Below are 19691 nucleotides of genomic sequence, written 5' to 3' on the forward strand. Positions count from 1 at the left end.
GCACTCTGGGAGGCCGAGGCAGGCGGATTGCCTGAGCTTACAAGTTAGAGACCAGCCTGAGCTACAGCGAGACCTCTTCTCTAAAAACAGCCCAGGTATTGTGGCCGGCGCCTGTAATCCCAGCTACTTGGGAGTCTGAGGCAAGAGAATTGCTTGAGCCCAGGAGTTTGAGGTTATTGTGAGCTATGACACCAGGGCATTCTACCTGGGGCAACACAGTGAGACTGTCTCAAATAAATAAATAAATAATAGAAGAACTGCATTTGTTTTTAATCCTGTTGTTGTTGTAAATACAGGTTGAGCATCCCTAATCTAAAAATCTGAAATCTGAAACACTTCTGCTCCCAGGAATTTGGGATAAGGGATACTCAACCTGTATTGTGGTAAAATATACATAATTGATCAATTTAACCACATTTAAGTTACAACTCAGTAGCATTTAGTATATTCACAATGTGGTGCACCATCACCACTGACCCATGCCCAGAACTCTCTCATCACCCCATAAGGTCTGTTCCATTAAACATTAACTCCCTATCCATCCCTCCTGCCAGCCCCTGGTGGCCTCTGCCCTTTGTCTCTGTGAATTTGCTTCATATTGGTAGAATCACACAATACTCTTCCTAGTGTGTCTGGATTATTTTACTCAGCATAATGGTTATGAGGTTCATCCATGTTGTAACATGTAGCAGAATTTTATTCCTTTTTAAGACTGAATATATTCCCATATGTATAAGAACCTACATTTTCCATGATGACTTTGAACCACCATACTTTGGGGAGATCTCTTATTAATAACTTTATCTCACGGTATAGGCCACATGGCGTGGGAGTACTTAAAATGGAAGCGCCCAGCCTGTGGCAAAATACGCCAGAATTTCCGAGTATGTGTGTGTGTATCTCTATATGTACATATATGTCCACATACAAACACATGACTAGGGCCACACATTACCTTTTTTCATGCTCAGTTTAGCTATTCTGACAACCTCTTGTTTTGTGTTTTTTTTTTGAGACCGAGTCTCACTTTTTTGCCCCCAGTGGAGTGCTGTGGAGTTAAGCCCCCAGCTACCTCAAATACTTGGGATCAAACGATCCTCTGCCTCAGCTTCCCAAGTAGCTGGGACTACAGGTGCCCAACACAATGCCCAGCTATTTTTTAGAGACAGGGTCTGGCTCTTGCTGAGGCTGGTCTTGACGTTGTGAGCTCAAGCAATCCACCCAATTCCCAGAGTGCTAGGAATACAGGCGTGAGCCACCGTGCCTGACTTACAATCCCTTGTTACAACTGTTAATTTCAACATGTACAGTTATTCAGTATCTAACATTTTTCTTTACCATAAAAACAACATTGAACTCCAAATTGGGTGAGACATTGTTCCTGGTGATCTATGGAGGAGAACAAATTGATGCTTCTTTTCAAAACACTTTTCCACAGTCTTCTGGAGTTAGAAATAATCAAGTTTAGTCAAGGATAAAGAATAAAAACATTTATTTAAAAAATACCATCTAGCATCAATTGTCCCAAGTTTGGCAGGCATGAAGGGGGGTGGGCAGTTAATGTTTTATTAGTGTGTAAAGTTTGAGATACAGGGAGCATTATGGCAAAAAAATAAAAAAATGAATACTTATTATTAAAACTAAAAAAGAAAAGTGAGTAGTAAGCTACTGTAGGGACGTTAAGGTTCAGAAAAAATCAAGATGCAATGAAAATAACCTTCTCCTCCAATAAGAACTAGCAGAATAGGAGGGTCGACTGACTTCCACAGTCTTCACAGGAATTTTGGTTCATGACTATGAAGACGTGAATTACAAAAAGATGTGAGTAGACCTCAGTACCAAAGGGTAGAAAGGGAAGAAGGGATAAGAAGAAAAAGAAATTAGCAGAGTATTGTCACCCAAGTGTCCCTATTAAAAAAAGTATTTTTAAAAAACGTCAGTGATTATTTTCTGAGACTTTAAAAGTGTAGTGACAGCATTAGAAATTGATGATACTGTCAATATGCAAATATATCTTTTCATGGTGGGCATGTATCAAAGCCCCCTGCAACCATTATATATCACATTATAAAATTCTAACTGTTTTCTTGTTCCCTTTTCTGGTTCCTAGTTTTTCCATCCTGGGAGAGGACAAAGGCCTTTACAGATCCATCCATCCAACTTTCATTTCACAGATAGAGGAGGGTAAATGGCTTGACCATGGGCATTCTCAGTAGAGAGGCTGGACTCCAACCAGGTCTTGTGATCCCCAAAAGTGTTTTCTCGTTACAATGTGATGTGCCGCACCCCATCTCCAATCTGGCCTTGGTGATGCCCCCTCAGTCTCAGAAAGGCTGGGAGGGGAAGGGGCCTCTCTAGCTTGCTATGAGCATGGGGCCCTAGAAGAGGAGGTGACAAGATACATCTCCTTCTTCTAGCTCAGGTCCTTAAAAACCATCCACAACTCACACAGGCACACACAGAGCCAGGCCATAGGAACACCTAGATGAAAAATATTTCCTGAGTAGAGCATGGTGTGTGAGTAGAACGTTTTAAAGGACATCAGAAGAGAGGTAATTGATTTTAAAGGAGAACATCTGGCCAATTACATGCAATCATACACCTCCTAAACTCTGCAAATCAAGCCCTGATTGCAAATAATGACTAATTCAGAGAGCCTCAGGCCCCAGAGGGCATCTCAACACCACTCCAGGGAGTCCCCAACTCCCACATTATCAAATGAGCTGTGAATCAATGGTGGGAAATGACTCCTAATATGCAAATTTCAGCAGAAAGGGAAACACATTTGACTGGATTCTTTGAAAAGGTCCACCACTCTCACCTCTGTTTCTGACTTTGTGCAGAGGCACTCAACATTCTAAATGTTCTATTCTGGCAGTTCATATTTCTGGGGCATGTTACCCAGAATGCTTTACGGCAACATTCAGGAGAGGAGCCTCACCAGAGCGTGGAGTCAGATCTCCCAGGCCCAATTCTGGGAGAAATTTGTGGGCCGTTTGAGAAAAAATTCAGAGAATGAAAGTGTCACATTTTAAAAATGTCTGCCATACAAGTTTTCGTTCAAGTTCAATACAAGGAATATGAATTGAGAATTCCTTTGCCATATCCATGAACTAAGAAGATCACGACAGAAAAGTTCTTGAAACTCTGATAGTCTCACATGTATTGAAACATCCAAAAGTACCATGATTTTCCTGCAGAGATTTATTTTTCTTGTGCTCTGCAGCTCTCTGTAAGGATAAGGCTCTCTTCCATTTAAACACTTCCTAGGAATTTCTTTCAAGTGAAGATCAACCATTTGGTTTATGAAACAGGATCTAGTCATGAATTATAGGTTTCTTTTCAGGCAATAAATTGTCTCTGTACCGTATTTCTCGACTCTTTCCAAATGGTTTGTTGTGTCTTATACACAGACTCCTGAAAAATTCTCTCTACTTGTGTAGGAAAGCCACGACTTTCTTCCTCTAAGGCATTGATGGTCTGGAGAACGAAGGGGGTCCTGTCCCGGGGAAGGGGGTTGTTCAGGGGCCGCATGGGGATGACAGAGTTATATTTGTGCTGCCTGTTAACGGAGTTCATTAGCGACGTGTAGAACTGAAAGTTACACCAGGTATCTCTTAAAAAGTTTTCCGTCAGCAGTAAGATGGTCCATGCAGACCCATTGACAGCGTCGTCTAAGTTCTGTAAATGCTGTCTGCCACAGGGCATCTCAGCAAAGATTATTCCCGGCTTGATACCAAAGTCATTTTGTAGCAGGTTCTGGACTCTGAGGGCTTCACCTGTGTCGTCTTCGGCATGCAGTATCACAAATTTGAGGAACACCTCTTCTTCAGCTTCGTCTACAGGCGTCCCTTCCACTCTCAAAGCTCCCTCCTGCCTCCCTGTGGGCTGCTCTGTTGCACTGCCACACTCAGCCACATCACACAGGGAGACATCGTCAGGTTTCTTGGCAGCTGACGCAGGGGGTCCATGACTGGTATCCACACTGTGGCTTTTGCTCCAAGAGAGAAAAAGAGGGCAGGAATGTATTTTAGACTTCCCGATACCCATTCTAAATATCCAAGGGAAAGCTTTATTTATTTCTCAGCATTTCTTTTCAATCTAAAAAAAGAAACAATACAGCAGAAGAATATTGTAAATTTAATCAAAACATTAAAAATGCAAACTTTCATTCAACCTAGAAAGCTTAGAAAGATTTTCATATACAGGGCCTAAGAGGTAAATGATAAACAGATCACTGGGAAACTAAACTCCTAATCTTTTTGAGCTGTGAAAAGGAGTTTAGCTGGGAAACTAAACTCCTTAATCTTTTGCAAGGGCTACCACGGGCAGTCAAGAGTCACTTAAACAAGGTCTGGTTCTGTATAACAGGAGACATTTAGAAATTTTAAGTGGTATCATATTAGCACTATAAACTTCCAGGTTAATATTAATTATTTTGGTATTTTACTGAAAAGGTAACATACTATTCTATCCTTATGGAGTTTAAATCCAATTTCTCCATTATCGAATTGTAAAGTAAACTAGAAACAAGACGATCTAAAAAAAAAAATCCCAAATATTTAAACATTAAACATAATTTTTTTTCTATATCAAACACAAATACAAAATAGAACACAGATGCCCAAAAGATGTCTGGCGGTGTCACCTACTGACTCAGCATGAAGAGATTTGATTCTGTTTTTGGATTTCCTTTTGGTTATTTTCCACTTTATTAGCAGTTTCCTTCATTGTTTCCATCATTTCTTTCATTGTTTTCAACATGTGTATTCTAAATTCCCTTTCTGTCATTCCTAACATTTCTTTATAGGTGGAGTCATCTGCAGTAGCTACCTCATGGTCCCTTGGCGGGGTTGTTCTGGACTGGTTCTTCATGTTGCCTGGAGTTTTCTGCTGATTCTTCCTCATGAGTGGTTTCTTTTATCTGTTTCCTTTCCTTTCACTTCCTCTTGCTCTTTAAGTTCTCGTGCCTGTGGACTAAGGGTTACAGGACCAGAAGGGTGAGAAGGATGAAGAGCAAAAAAGGGATGAAAGAAAGGAGGACCGAGTGATAAGAAAAAAAAAGAAAAATAGAGAAAGGAGAGGGGTGGGTAAAAGGAATATTGACACAAAGAAGGGAGGCACAGAAAGAGGGAGACAGAGCAATATAGGTGCACAGTAGGGTACTTTGACACAACCTTAAAAAAAACCCCACCTTCTGGGGATGCCCAGTTGGGTGGTTCCCTTGAGGTCAGCAGCTCTTTGCTAACCTGATCAGACACAGTACCCCACCTCCACCAAGTAGGGAGGAAAGACAAATATGCTATAAATCAAACCAAAACAAGCAAACAGAAAACTTTACAGGATAAAATTGGGTGAAAAACCAAATAATAGCGGTAGAAACACTAGCAAAAATGAAGTTCTAGTTATTGAAAAAGGCAGCAATGGGAAATTATAATTAAACTAGAAAAATTGAGAAAGAAAAAGGATCTGTATGGAAAAGGTTGAAATTAAAAAACAAAACAACCTGCTCGGGAGGCTGAGGCAAGAGAATTGCGTAAGCCCAAGAGTTAGAGGTTGCTGTGAGCCATGTGATGCCACGGCACTCTACCCGAGGGCGGTACAGTGAGACTCTGTCTCTACAAAAAAAAAAAACAAAAAAAAAAACATCAACAACATCAAAATAAACAAAAAAAACCAACCAAACCAAAAACAAACAAACAAACCAAAAAACAAAAAAAACACAACCAAAAACAAAGCAGTATGTATATGTTATTGAATATTGTCTGGGCAACACCTGGTCTTCTGGGGTATGAGATGTTAATCACAGTTCTGATACGACTGGAGGCTGCTGATTTCTCAAACCCCAGCAGGTCGACACCCTAAATCTCTCTTCAGCCCACTTAAAAGGCACTTTGAACTTATAAACTTGCTGAGCAGAAGCTTTCCCAGGAAAGTGCTTGTCGCTGAAATCACTGCTGAAGTGGCTATCCACTTACCCAGTGTGCCAAAACCGGTCTCACTCTGCCCCTGAGGGTTAGGGCTGCAAGGCGGCTCAGACCCCACCCTTAGGCTACTTGGTCGCTGGGTTACCAGCTCCCACCCTATTCTAGCTCTGCGACCCTGAGGGCGGAGCTTGCCGGGGCAGATCGCTCACAATGGCTCCCTGTGACCCACAGCCAAACACTATTAGCTCCGTCTGGTTCAGCAGCTCAGACTGGGGCCCTAGACAATGGCCAAAGTTCTCCGCACTCCCGCTCAGGCTCTCCCTAAGGCAGTTCAACTGAGTGCCAAGTCCAAAGACACCAAAACAGTTCACAGGTAAGGCCTTTCTGGTTTGCAGTCTTGCTGCTGCTGAACTTACAGTTGCGGGCGGGTTTAGATGGATTGAACACACACGACCACTTGCTGTTTTTCCACTGTTTTAGTCCTCCTTTTGGGGTCCAGAAGTCTCTCGCTGACTCCCTGTATCCTCACTGGGGTGATGATAGGCAGATCCCACCAGCCAGAGATGCCTGGAGTCCTATCTCCCCAGATTCATGGTGCCCAAATGCAAGGAACCTGTTACTCGGCCACCATCTTGCTCCACCTCCCCATCAGCATGAAGAGATTTGAAAAGTCAAATGAAATGATGTCTAGGATTCACTGATACAGAGGTTCTTTTGTTTGTCTGGGGTCAGGCACTGCTGTGATAGTGAAGCTGATGGAGAAAAAATAATAAGGATGTGTGAAAAGGGATACCTTTTTCTAACTAATCCTGAAATACTGAAGAAAATACATTTATTTACCTAAGGAAAAGTTAAAATCTTGGTTTGTAAGTGATGTCTAGAAACAGTGACTTGAGATTTTCTCCAATGAAATCAACCATGAATAATACAGGGTAGACTCATTCTTTTCTTTTAAAAAATTCTACATTCAGAGTGGAAGAATTAGATCAAGTATGAAAGAACAGTATGTGAATCTAATTTAAATAATCCTTCAGAAAATGTTTGTACTGTTGATAATAGTAATATCCCCCTAAATAAGAAATTTCAAGGGGGATTCTTTTATGAAAAGACAGAAAACTTACAACAGATAAATATAGGTTCCATGTTGTTAAATATGGTCCACAGGCTATAATCTAGAGCATTTTTTTTTTAAGGTTCTTAGCAGCTTTACTTATTTTATTTATTTATTTATTTTGCAGTTTTTGGCCGGGCCTGGGTTTGAACCCGCCACCTCTGGCATATGGGGCCAGCGCCCTACTCCTTTGAGCCACAGGCACAGCCCATCTAGAGCATTTTTATTTATTGCTTATGTACAAAGACCAGAGTTCAACAAGAAATTATAATTGCACTCATAATAATGTCAGTTGCTTGGTTATATGTGCCTAAATCCAGTTTAGAAGAAATCATTCAACAAACGTGGTAAAAACTGTAATGGGGAGAGGAGAGGGAGAGAGGAGGGGAATGGAGGAGAGGGAAGGGGAACGGAGGGGGGAAAGGAAGAGGAGAGAAGAGGAAAAAACACACAGATTTTCATTTTAATGTATATAAGGAGTGAAAAAGTTTGCAGCTGCCTCTGCCTAGTGAAGAAATTGCTGACCACTGGGTCCCCTTCTTATGTCTACACTTTAGGTTCTGGCTCCATGGTATATTGTGCTAGTTACCAAAAGGTATTGTAGTCCTAAAATACAACATAACATACACCAGAAATAATAAAACCAAATTAACTTGTACTCTCTTCATTGGGTAAGATTCACTACTGACTTTTTTTACTGCATTATACAAAAAGGTTTTGCTCACCAAAGTTGCAGAAAGAAGCTATATTGAACGTGGATATTGAAAAGTCTCACTCTCACCTCCATCGCCATCTATCCTGTTACTTACCCCACAGCCTTTGACTTTAAAAAATGCAAGCAAGGCCATAAAAAAGGTAGCTTATTTTTCTTAGGGGTGAAAGAAAACCATCTAGTTGACAATTAGTACCAAAAAGGTACCATTTAAATTCATTCATTCAACAAATATAGTATCTATTGATCATCTATAAAGTTCTAGGTGTTGAAGTTTTTCTGAATACAAGAGAAAAATATACTTGCCACAATGAAGCTTAAATTCTAGTGGGGGTAGATGGAAAATTAAAAAGGAAGTATGTATATTATGTAGCATATAATAATTATCTATCTATACATACTTATATAGTATACAAGAAGGTATTAAGCGCTATGGAAAAAACAAAGCAGAACAGTTAATACAAACTACTAGATGAAAATTTTGTTTGTTTAAGTTAGCTTATTAGGGAATAAGAAATGACATTTGAATAAAGAGATCAGGGAGGGAGGAAGCAGCCAGTGCACTTGTCTGGAAGAAGCACAATCCGGGCAGAGGATCCCAAGCACACGGCCCGAGACTGGAGACATCTACAGCAGGTGTCGGGGGCGCAATGGGCTCCTGTGAGCACAGGAGAAAAATGAGAAGCCGGAGAAAGGTTTTGATCTGACTAGTTTGCACAGGATGACCCTGGCTGTTCCCCTGAGAAGAGAAGAGAAGCCAGGATGGGAACGGGAGCACCAGTTAGGAGTCTGTTGCAGAAACCCAGTAGAAGCTGGGAGTGCTTAATTAACTTCAAATGCTCATCACTAGTCAGTAGGATGAAGGATGAGAAAGGACCAATGAATGTAGCAATGTTAAAGATTTAACACATTTAAAATTATAGCATTTAATCCTTAATCCTTCCGCCTTAGGGAGCCGCCTTCTTTCTTATCTGAACAGCACCACCTTGTGGCAGATGTGGGTAAAATCATAATTTCTTTTTTTTTGACAGTTTCATTCTGTCCTCATGGCCACCCTCGGTAGAGTGCTATGGAGGCACATCTCACAGCAACCTCCAAATCTTGGGCTTAAGGGAATCTCTTGCCTCAGCCTCCCGAGTAGCTGGGACTACAGGCACTCGCCACAATGCCCGGCTATTCTTTGTTGCAGTTTGGCCGGGGCCAGGTTCAAACCGGCCACCCTCTGTATATGGGGCCAGTGCCCTACCCACTGAGCCACAGGCCCTGCCCTTAATTTTTTCACTTTTCAATTAATAAAAATGTTTACTGTTGATAAGTTTTGTTGGAAACTTACTCTGCACCAAGACAAAAATATGTGTAGATTCTTCTTAGAATTAAGCTCTTATCCTTCTGGTCCTTGGGCAAACTCTCTGTCACTGTCCCTTTCTCCAGGAAAAGAAGAGGCCACTTAACTGTTGAGTACCCCAGATCACAGGATAGTATTTGTGATGAAGACTATGATCCAGTGACATGAGGTACTTTGGGTTTCACTCTTTGGAGAGAAGGTGAGTGCGGTTTTGTTTATATAAGGAATAGTCATGCTATATTGAGTTATAACTATTGTTGTCATCTGAAAGTTTAGGTTTAAAAAGAAAACTTATTACAGTCTTCTTTTAATGTATCTCCTTGTATTTCCTATACCATGAGTACTAAGAACTGTATTTCCCTGATTTCCTTGAAGCTGGGGTTTTAGATGTAATTTAAATCCCACTAATCAGATGTACTTACACGTTTGAGTTAAATATGAAACTATGAAGGAAGGCAGAACATGAGGCACCCATTTTGCTGGTTAAGATCCTAGGAGAGCTGGTGTGATTCAGGAGCTGGCAGCTTCCCAGTTTGGTAGGAGGCTTCCAAGTGTGGCAAAAGGCCCAGATCCAGTAGATAAGTCTGCTATCTGACTTTGAGAGGTGTATGTAGGAATTCAACCCAGAGTGCAGCTCTTTAACTTTTCCTGTAATACTATAAATCTTACAGCACCCTGTAATACCTACCTTTTTGCTTAAACTAGCTAGGGTAGATTCTGTTATCTACAGCTAAACTGTGATTAATACAACATCCAAATACAGGCCAAGGATTACAGCAAGGGTTAGCCATAAAACAAAGCCCATCACTTGTTTCTTTAAATAAAGTTTTATTGGAAGACTGACATGCCCATTTATTAATATTTTATCTGTGGCTAATTTCATACTATAAGGGCAGAGATGAGTAGTAGCAGAAGCCATATGACCCACAAAGCTACAATATTTACTATCTAGCTCTTTACAGAAAAAGTTTGCTGGTCCCTGAACTACGGCATGGGAGTGCCGAGCTGTGCCAAGCTGCCAGGACACAGCTGGACAGATCTGTGCCAGCCAGAAAAGGATCATGCAGACTATTCTTAGACTTTGTAGATGCCAAAAATATTTAAAATCTCAATTAGGGCAACAAATATTTTCAGAAATAGATGTGTAGATTTTTGAATCCATCTTGATCTTAGTTTGAAATAACATCCTTGAGAATCAGCTGGCATTTATTTATTTTCTTCCTTGGGGGGATTGCAGAGAATCCGTAAGGACAGCAAAGGCTATATACAAAGATTAATTATCAAATATTGCCTCTTGATACTTATTTATAGTCAAAGTAAACCACCACCTGCACTTTTCATTCTTAAATATCTGAGCTTGTGCTAGAAAGATTAGAGCTATGGGATCTCTCAAAGTCTAGGACATTGTGGGTTTCCTTGAAGGCACAAATCACAGCTATAATTTGTTAATTACAGGTATGGTTATCTGCTTAGTTTCTCATCTTTCCTGGGTAAATTCTGCTGGAAAAAGGACCAAATCTGTCTTCTTCACTCTGTATCCTCAGAATCCAGCACTGCCAGCATTCGTGACATGTCTTTTGAATGAAACAATTCCAATTGTAAGACGAACACAGTTCTTTAGGGTTAGTGAGGTAGCCAAACAGATAGCTCTTTATCATTCCTATTACATAAATTATTGACTCAGTCAGCATAGGGGTTAGCCAGTTCAAATATAAGCTGTTGGATTTTTAAAATGAACAATTATGTACATTTTTAAAAAAATTATATGAATATAAATACAACACATTCATTATAGATAATTTTTCAAAAAGAAGGGATTACAAAATAGAGAAAAGACTTCACAGAAAATTATAAAATATTAATAAGTTTTTGACAATGCTAAATACATATACCCTGTTTCCCCGAAAATAAGACAGTGTCTTATTTTAAGGTGTGCTCCCAAAGATGCGCTAGGTCTTATTTTCAGGGGACGTCTTATCTTTCCTGTAAGTAGGTCTTATTTTCGGGGATGTCTTATTTTCGGGGAAACAGGGTATTTGTAGATATACACATTGTGCTCGCCGTTTGAAAGATTCAATATAGTAAAACTGTCAGTTCTTTCTAAATTGATCTATAGATTCAATGCAATTCCAATCAAAATCTCAGTAAGACTTTTTAGTTGGGTTTTATAAGTTCAATTCCAAAATTTCTATATAAAGGAAATATAAAGGACAAGGACAATCAATATTCTTGTGAAGAGTAAGATGAGAGGCCTTGCTCTTTTGGAATCAACACTTACTGTAAAGCTGCAGCTTAATAAGGGAGGGTAATACTGGCACAGTGTTAAACCAATAGCTAAAGAAATGTGGTAAAGAGCCCTGAGACCAACCTGAACGTATACAGAAACTTGATTTACAACAAAAGGGGTGCTACAGAGCAGTGGGGAAAAGGCACTCTGTGTAATGTGTTAAGTTGGGACACACAATGGTTGACCAGAGAATGGTCAAACGGGTGTTTGTATTTTGATTTACTCAACTATATATTCTGCTCTGTGCACTTTTGTGTTATATACTTTATTCCTATATAAAAAGACTTTTTCAAGGGGAAGCGATCGTTGCAAGAGCAGTGGCTGTGTGGCCCTCGCCTCCAGCCCAGCAGGCTGAGGGGACAGCCCTGGAGTTGAGATGAAAGAACAATCCCAGCACAAGCTCCCTGGATGCGGCTCTCCACCTGCTGCTGTCCCCAGTGACAGAACTGCTCTTCAAGTTAACAATTCCGACAAACATTTGCTCAAACATTTACTCCCAACACTGCCCAGCCTACATAACCAACCCTGTAGCTGGGGCTTTCTTAACGTGGCCAGGATCTGCCTGCCTGCCTCCAACTTTCATCCTTCACATTCTGAAATGTTCGGCATGTATATCCTATACCTGTTTTGGGACTGTGAAGGGAGAAGCAGAGGAAGCACTTTGAGGCATCTGCCTTTGTCTGGATTAATGTCCTGAAGCCCTTTAGACAAGACCTTTTTATCACCCATCTCAGAAACATAAAAGCGGGACAGGATTTTCAGCAGGTCATTGTAGATACAAAGACAACCAGAAGCCTGGGTTATGATTGCTCCCTGCTTTACCGTCTCCATTCTTGGCTTTCCAGCAATAGCACCCCACTAGAGGAAGACCCTAGCACCGTGTTTGACTAGTAGTAGGAGCTCAGTAAATATAAATTCCCTGATCCAAAATATCTCTGTTTATTTCATCCTTAAGTTATGACACTGTTCACACAGCTACTGTTTGCTTTACTTGTGGGTCCAATGCCTAGTAAGCAATTAGGTCTTGGGAGTCCTAGCCTGGATATACAAAATTTAAAAGCTGTCTTTCAAGTAGTTTTTGGATCATTCATTTTATTGCACCTAATCTCAAAAGTGCATCAAACCTAGCTAAACTGCAGAGCAAAGACTGCCAAATGCACAAACCTTTCCTTTGGAAACATATTTTTGAAGACTCAATTTAAAGATTGCTGATGGCCCTCTTTATATATATCTACATTCTTGTATGCCATAAGGTTTTGCTAGTTGTGTGCTATAAAGATGGGCTCAACTTTAAGAAAACCTAATAAAGAAAAAAATCTAAACCTACAAAAAGAAAAAAAACTTTTTAAAAAATTTGAGTATTGGGTGGCGCCTGTGGCTCAGTGAGTGGGGCGCCGGCCCCATATGCCAAGGGTGGCGGGTTCAAACCCAGCCCCGGCCAAACTGCAACAAAAAAATAGCCGGGCATTGTGGTGGGTGCCTGTAGTCCCAGCTGCTCGGGAGGCTGAGGCAAAAGAATCGCGGAAGCCCAAGAGTTAGAGGTTGCTGTGAGCCGTGTGACGCCACAGCACTCTACCAAGGGCGGTACAGTGAGACTCTGTCTCTACAAAAAGAAAAAAAAAAAAAAATTTTGAGTATCACACTTGGTCCTTTTCTGACACCCAGTCTTTTCAGTCCTGTAACTTCACACATCCCTGAAATATATTCCCTGTACATGATCTTCATAACATTATCTGCTTATCTTCTAAAACCATGCTCAAATTAAAATACATAAGAATATTACATTATGATCCCATTCTGTGTTAAATTACACTGAATATATGTGTGTCTTTACACATGCTTGCTTGCATGCTTGCTTGCACATGCTTGCTGGACCTGTTAGAAAAAAAATATGATAGTGGTTTTTGGCTAAAAGTGCCTTTAGGAAATGATGAAAGAACGAGAGATACAAAGATCAGCAGACAATTAGGAAGTGGTGAAAATCCCGGGTATTAAGGAAGCATCATAAATAACCCTGCAGCCCGGGAGGACTGAGTAACGATTGCACAAACTGGTATAATGGCTGCAGGCATATCATGACTTCAGGAATTTTGCAAAGATAGACAAATTTTATCTCCATCTGACTGTGCCATGAGATCAAAATTCACCCAGTTCAGTCAGTGTTCCTATTTCCAAAAGGTATTCCCTTCTCTAAGTCTGTAGCATCTCTGGCTTTTCACGCTACACTGACATGATCCCAGTGGAGTCTAGGCCACAAGAATGAATACAAGTGACAACAAAACTGGGCTTGGACTAGTTTCTCCCTTTGATGACCTAAACTTGCTTATTAGGTCACGCTCCTAGTGTCTGCCTCATAATAGGTATGAGGACAGATGGACAGATAAATGGACAGATATACCAATCAATCAATCTTTCCTCCTCAGATGTTCCAAGTATCAGTCAATGACAGTAATATTCTATCTACCTACCAAGACAGAAACCTAGAAATTATTCTCATGTTCTTTCCACCATCTCCTATTCAAACTAACCCTTCTAAGCTGGCAAGGTGGCTCACATCTGTAATCCTAGCACTCTGGGAGGCCGAGGTGGGTGGATCACCTGAGCTCACCAGTTCGAGACCTCATCTCTAAAACTAGTCAGGCATTGTGGCAGGCTCCTGTCATCCCAGCTACTTGGGAAGCTGAAGCAAGAGAATCTCTTGAGCCCAGGAGTTTGAGGTTGCTGTGAGCTGTGCCTTTTTCAAACAAAGTTGAAAAAGTGAGACTCTGTGGCAAATAAATAAATAAACACATAAACCCTTCTGACAATACCACCTGACTAAACTTTAAGTCCTGCTAATATTTCTGTCTCTTTTTTTCTAAAATCTTTCCCATTCTCTCCATGTCTCTGCCCACCCTTTAGTTTAAGATCTATATTATTTAAAAAAAAAACTATATTATTCTTCCTTAGATTATTTAAATTCACATAACATCCAACTGGTCTCACTGCCTCCAGTCCAGTCTCTTCCTCTTTATGTGACCTCTAGAAGGATCTTTTTGCATGGAAAACTGATTCTGTTTTTCTCTTACTTAAAGATGTCTTTGGTAATACACCACTTTCCAAAAAAAACATTTTATTAGAGTAACATTCCAGGCCTTCTATGATCCTATCTCTGCTTTTATCTGTAATATCTATTCCTACAACATTACTCTCCATAGCTCCAATGTCCACTAATCCCCCCAAATGTCATATCTTGCTTCCATGTTCCACCTGCTTAAAATACACGTGGATCCTTCCCCACCCATCTATGTGAATAGCTCCTTTTGTTTCCTTTTATCTCTGAGTTGGATTTTTCACTCCTCTACACCCATAATATCCTGTTGAAATCTCTTGCAATGCGTGTCAATCACACAGCACTCTTAACTTGTCTTCCTTGCGAGCCTGGGAGGTAGCTTCTTCCTCCTCCTTCTCCCAGACTTCTTCATCACAATAATGGCACTATCATTTGTCTAGTTATGACCAAAAACCTGCGGTATCCTTGATACCTCCCTCTTCCTCCCCATGGGTCTTCACAGCCCGTAGAAACTGTCAGAATCCAAATGGAGTCACTTGTATAAAAACATGAAGCACAGAGCCCGAGAAGGCCATGAAGGTAGGGCTCTCACACACAAATGCCGGACAATAAGAGCTATCACAAGAGAGTCTGCAAAACCATAACCTTGCACAAAGGCCATCACACAAAAAAGACATCTGCCAGGACATCTGTCCAGCAACTTCCTGTCCAACCTCAAACTGGCACCACCCATGTTATTGATTCTTATAGCCAAGGATAATTATCTCAAAACAATTATGTAATCCTTCTCACTTTTCCTTGATAAACCTGTGTCTTCCTCTATTTCCGAGTGCTCACATAGTTTACTCTGGCACATGTATTGGCAATGCAGTGCCTATTCCCAAAACAAAAGTAACTTTTTAAGGGAGACTGTTATTTAGATTGATGGGGGTTCTTTTCTTTCTTTTCAATTTTTCAAACTGGTGCAGCTTTCTCCTGTCATGGGGATCTATAGAAACATTTTATTGCAAACTTGAAGTATGAGTTATCTGACTATATTTTCTTTCTTTTCTTTTTTTTTTTTGAGATAGAGTCTTACTTTGTCACCATTGGTAGAGTGGCATGGCGTCATAGCTTACAACGATCTCAAACTGTCAGGCTCAAGAGAGTCTCTTGTCTCAACCTCCCAAGTAGCTGGAACTAAAGGCACCCACCATAATACCCAGCTATTTTTAGAGACGAGGTCTCGCTCTTACTGAGCCTGGTCTCAAACCTGTGAGCTCAGGCAATACACATACCTCAGCCTCACAGAGTGCTAGGATTATAGGTGTGAGCCACTGTGCCTGGCCCTGACTACGTTTTCTTATCATAAGAGATCTTGCACATGGTATCACAGGCTTGCCAAAACTCCATTTGAAGTAAACAATCAAAAAGTTCAAAATCTAGGGGATGACAGTATAAACTACGTTGTATTATTCATATGATTGGATCTTCGAAAACCATTAAAATGTTTATGTTATTACTAATTTTAATAACATGAGAAATGTCAAAAATGAAATCTAATAAAATTGAAAAGCAGAGACTATAAAATAGCATATATAGTAAGATCTCAGCTTTATAAAACATAATACAGAGAAAATAGATTAGAAAGAAGCACCATCGTCCCCCATATTGGGGGATTGGTTCTAGGACCCCTGGCATACCAAAATCCATGCATGCTCATGCCCCACAGTAGGCTCGTGGGACTGTCTACACAAAAAGTTGGCCCTCTCTATGCACAAATTTCCAAATCCCATGAATACCATATTTTCAATCTGAATCTGGTTGGAAAACCACATAAGATTAGACTCACACAGTTCAAACCTGTGTTTTTTAAGGGTCAATATATACCAAAAAGGTAACGCTGTTTTCTGTGGATAGCAAATTTATGAGAAAAAATATGTTATATATACATATATACGTACCATACATATATAGTTTTGGTTCACATATACACATACACACAAACGTATATATATATGCACATACACCTTTTTCTACGATAATTATACAATCTGAAAAAATGGTTTCTTAGTAAGTAAAAAGTTATTTTCTAGGTTTCAGATTTTTATTTTTTATTTTTTTGTAGAGACAGAGTCTCACTTTATGGCCCTCGGTAGAGTGCCGTGGCCTCACACAGCTCACAGCAACCTCCAACTCCTGGGCTTAAGCGATTCTCTTGCCTCAGCCTCCCGAGTAGCTGGGACTACAGGCGCCCACCACAACGCCCAGCTATTTTTTGGTTGCAGTTTGGCCGGGGCCGGGTTTGAAACCGTCACCCTCGGTATATGGGGCCGGTGCCTTACTGACTGAGCCACAGGCGCCGCCCGGTTTCAGATTTTTAAAGCCCAAGTTATGTTAACTTGATGTCCAAGCAGTATCTTCCTAATATACAATATGGACACATTCCAAATGAGTTTAGCTCATCTTCAAGATTAACTGTATTTTATCTGTTTTTTATTTAAATACATATTTTCCAAGAGGAAAACCTAAACCTAAACAAACAGGGCTTATCCAATATCCTACATAATTATAATAAACAATTGAGGGTAGACCATTCATCTTCAGAGTACCTAAAGCACATTCTTGAGCAAGCAAATGTTTTCTTTTTTAAAAAATACTTCCATCAGTAGAAAAACAAAAATATATATATACTGATCCTCTCTAGGGCATCTGCTTTTTCATCCTATGGACCCCGTCTCTTTACTCAGTTGCTAGGAAGCCTCAGGTGAATGAATGCTCATTGCCAATAGACAGAGGTTTATGGCAGGAGTTTTGATACCAACTTCACTCCTGGCTTCCCTTTAGCCCTTCCACTCTTCTCTTCTCTGTTCTGTATTCCAAATTTACTTATTTCTGATTTTATTTAATCTTATACCATACATATTTATTAAAGCATCTTAAATCTCAATTCTGAAATGATAATGAGCTTTCTCCTTTTAAAAGAGGGGAGGGTAGCACACATGTTACTGATAACAGACCCAATTCCTTGGGGTTAAAATGGGAAATAAAGATTATAAATTAAACACTCTTTTAGACTGTAACAGCTTTTCATGAGGATGAAACATTATTTTTCATTTCCCTTCCCACATATTTTAAAAAGAGGACTGAATTTATATAAAATCTTACAAAATCTTGACAATTCTGATATAGACTCAGTCACTGCAGAACTTAAAAACTTGCACATTTTCTGAGCAGGCTCCTTCATTTTTCTTCCTCCCACGAAAACTATGTGCTACGGGTACCATTCAAAGTCTCCCAATCAGAGACTGTTGCTACCTATTGAAGCAAAGTATTGCTCCCCACCCATTATTACTATATATCCTTTCCAGTAAACTGGACATTTTTCTTTCATTTTCTGTATTTAAAAACAAAAACTATTATTAAAGGGCTTCTCCAAACCAGGAAGAGATTTTATGGAAACACAGAACTTAAAGGCAAGTTGTCTATCTTATCAAAATGGGGGTAAAGAGAAAGATGGTTGTGCATTTTTAATATTAGAGATCACCAGCAACCCACAATGTTTTAAAGGTGCCTCAAGCTTCATGGAATACTACAGATAGCATTTTGAATCTAACGGCAACCCATCCCACAAGGGGCCAGGAGCAAAAAGGATCTTGTCACAGAGGACAGTAACTCCTGAGACAGCACAAGAGCTGGGAAAGGAGGGAGCACAGTCTGCCAGGGTCCAGCAGAGACCCACTGCAGGCAAAGGGAACAGCAGCAAGCTCAGTGTCATTACCGTGCAGTGGGCTAGAGGGAAGTTAGGACACAGAGCAGAGAAGTAGTCAGGAGCTAGTAATAGATCACAGGGCATTAAAGCCATTGTAAGAGTTTGGTTTTTATGATTCTGATGAGAAACCACCCAGAGGTTTTAAAGGGAAGTGAAAATTCTGATTATATCTAAAAAAATCAGTGCTATCTGGAAAAAGACTAGAAAGGAGGGAGGGCAGAAGCAGGGACTTCACAATCACCTAGGGGAGAGAGGATTGTGGCTTACCTTAGAGAGGTAGGGAAATTTAAGTAGATCTGAGGTATCTTTCTGAGGGAGAGTCAAGGTAATCTGCTGGATGCTCCGATGCAGGATCTGATCTATAAAACAGGAGTCAAGAATGATTTCTTGAAGTTGCAGCCGTGTTGAATGGAGTAAAGTTTACTGAGACAAGGACGGTAAAGCTGATGGGGGGAGTAGAAGGGAGGACTAGATGGGTGTAGTATCAGTAACTCTGTACCTTTGAAATTTAAATGCCTGTCAGACTTACCCGTGGAGATGTTGAGTAAATAGCTGGATATGTGCATCTGGAGCCCAGAAGAGAAGTGAAGCTGGAGAGAAAAAACTGGAAGTCATCAGATTATAGATGTTATTTATAGCCATGGAATGTGGCTTAGGGTAGAAATTGTCTTGGGAGAAAGTATGGCCAGAAAACGAATATGGCAGAGAACTGAGCCCTGTGGCACTGAGAAGCTGGAGACGGCAGGGCCACCTGGAAACCAGGCCGAGGAGAAGGCACGTGAGTGAAGGAGAATTCAGTGAGTCTCAGTGAAGCAGCAGGGCGCCGAGAGGGAGTGCGCCACTGTGCCCGCCGACCTGGACTGTGCAGACGCTGGGTGCACACGATGGTGACAGCGGGGACAAGATGAGAGAGGCAGGAGGAAATAGGACTCAAAGTACAGATTCACAAGCAAATCTTTCAAAGAGGTTTTGTTTTGTTTTATTTTTAATAAAAGAGTAAAGAGTGCCGTGGGACCTAGACGGGGACGTGTGGTCTAGCAGGGATTAAAGACAAGAGATTTAACAGCAGATATTTGTTAAATGAATCAATGTTTAAAATGACATGAGCAAATGACTCAGCAGATGAGGCGCGGAGGACTGAAGGGAATAAACGTGGCTTAGACTTCAAGTCCCCGGAGTAACACTTACTTTGCTTCAGATGTAGGTGAGTCATTATTCTAGACCTGATCATCTATTCTTTGACGTGAATGAGATATAAAATGGAGATGCTTAATTCCTCTTACAACCACACACTAAAGTATTTAAATGTAGAAATCACATTTAAAAGTCTGATTCTTTTTAAGCTTAGTTCTGCGGAAAACTGGAGAGGCCCTAACTAATCAAATACTGAAAACCAGCTCACAGACGCAGTCCAAATGATTTTTGTCCGAATCAGCTTAGCACAAGAAGCCACATTAGAAAACTCAACCCGACCCTTCAGCGGCTCTGCGCCCAGTGAGGCTCCGC

At 40.6% G+C, this 19691-nt stretch overlaps 1 protein-coding gene across 3 annotated transcripts; it reads right to left on the reverse strand.

Moving 5' to 3' along the window:
* Positions 1-3233: 3233 nt before the first annotated feature.
* On the reverse strand, positions 3234-18770 carry TICAM2 (TIR domain containing adaptor molecule 2). Of its 3 annotated transcripts, XM_053566306.1 has the most exons (5): positions 18715-18770; positions 18453-18544; positions 6344-6679; positions 4834-4977; positions 3234-4101 (listed from the first exon to the last, which is right to left on the reverse strand). In XM_053566306.1, the coding sequence occupies exon 5, from the start codon at positions 4048-4050 to the stop codon at positions 3343-3345; it is 708 nt and encodes a 235-aa protein (XP_053422281.1). In that variant the 5' UTR covers positions 4051-4101; positions 4834-4977; positions 6344-6679; positions 18453-18544; positions 18715-18770; the 3' UTR covers positions 3234-3342. The 3 variants fall into 3 exon arrangements, with proteins under 3 accessions (XP_053422281.1, XP_053422284.1, XP_053422283.1); XM_053566309.1 differs by lacking the exon at positions 18715-18770 and having other exon boundaries at positions 3234-3997; positions 18453-18618; XM_053566308.1 differs by lacking the exons at positions 4834-4977; positions 6344-6679; positions 18453-18544; positions 18715-18770 and adding an exon at positions 5195-5625.
* Positions 18771-19691: the final 921 nt, after the last annotated feature.

This window comes from Nycticebus coucang, chromosome 17 (genome assembly GCF_027406575.1).
Source record: "Nycticebus coucang isolate mNycCou1 chromosome 17, mNycCou1.pri, whole genome shotgun sequence".
NCBI lineage: Eukaryota > Metazoa > Chordata > Mammalia > Primates > Lorisidae > Nycticebus > Nycticebus coucang.

What these genes read in the sequence shown, in the direction of transcription:
- TICAM2 (XM_053566306.1), bottom strand. Translation starts at nt 4,050, where the DNA reads ATGGGTATCGGGAAGTCTAAAATACATTCCTGCCCTCTTTTTCTCTCT.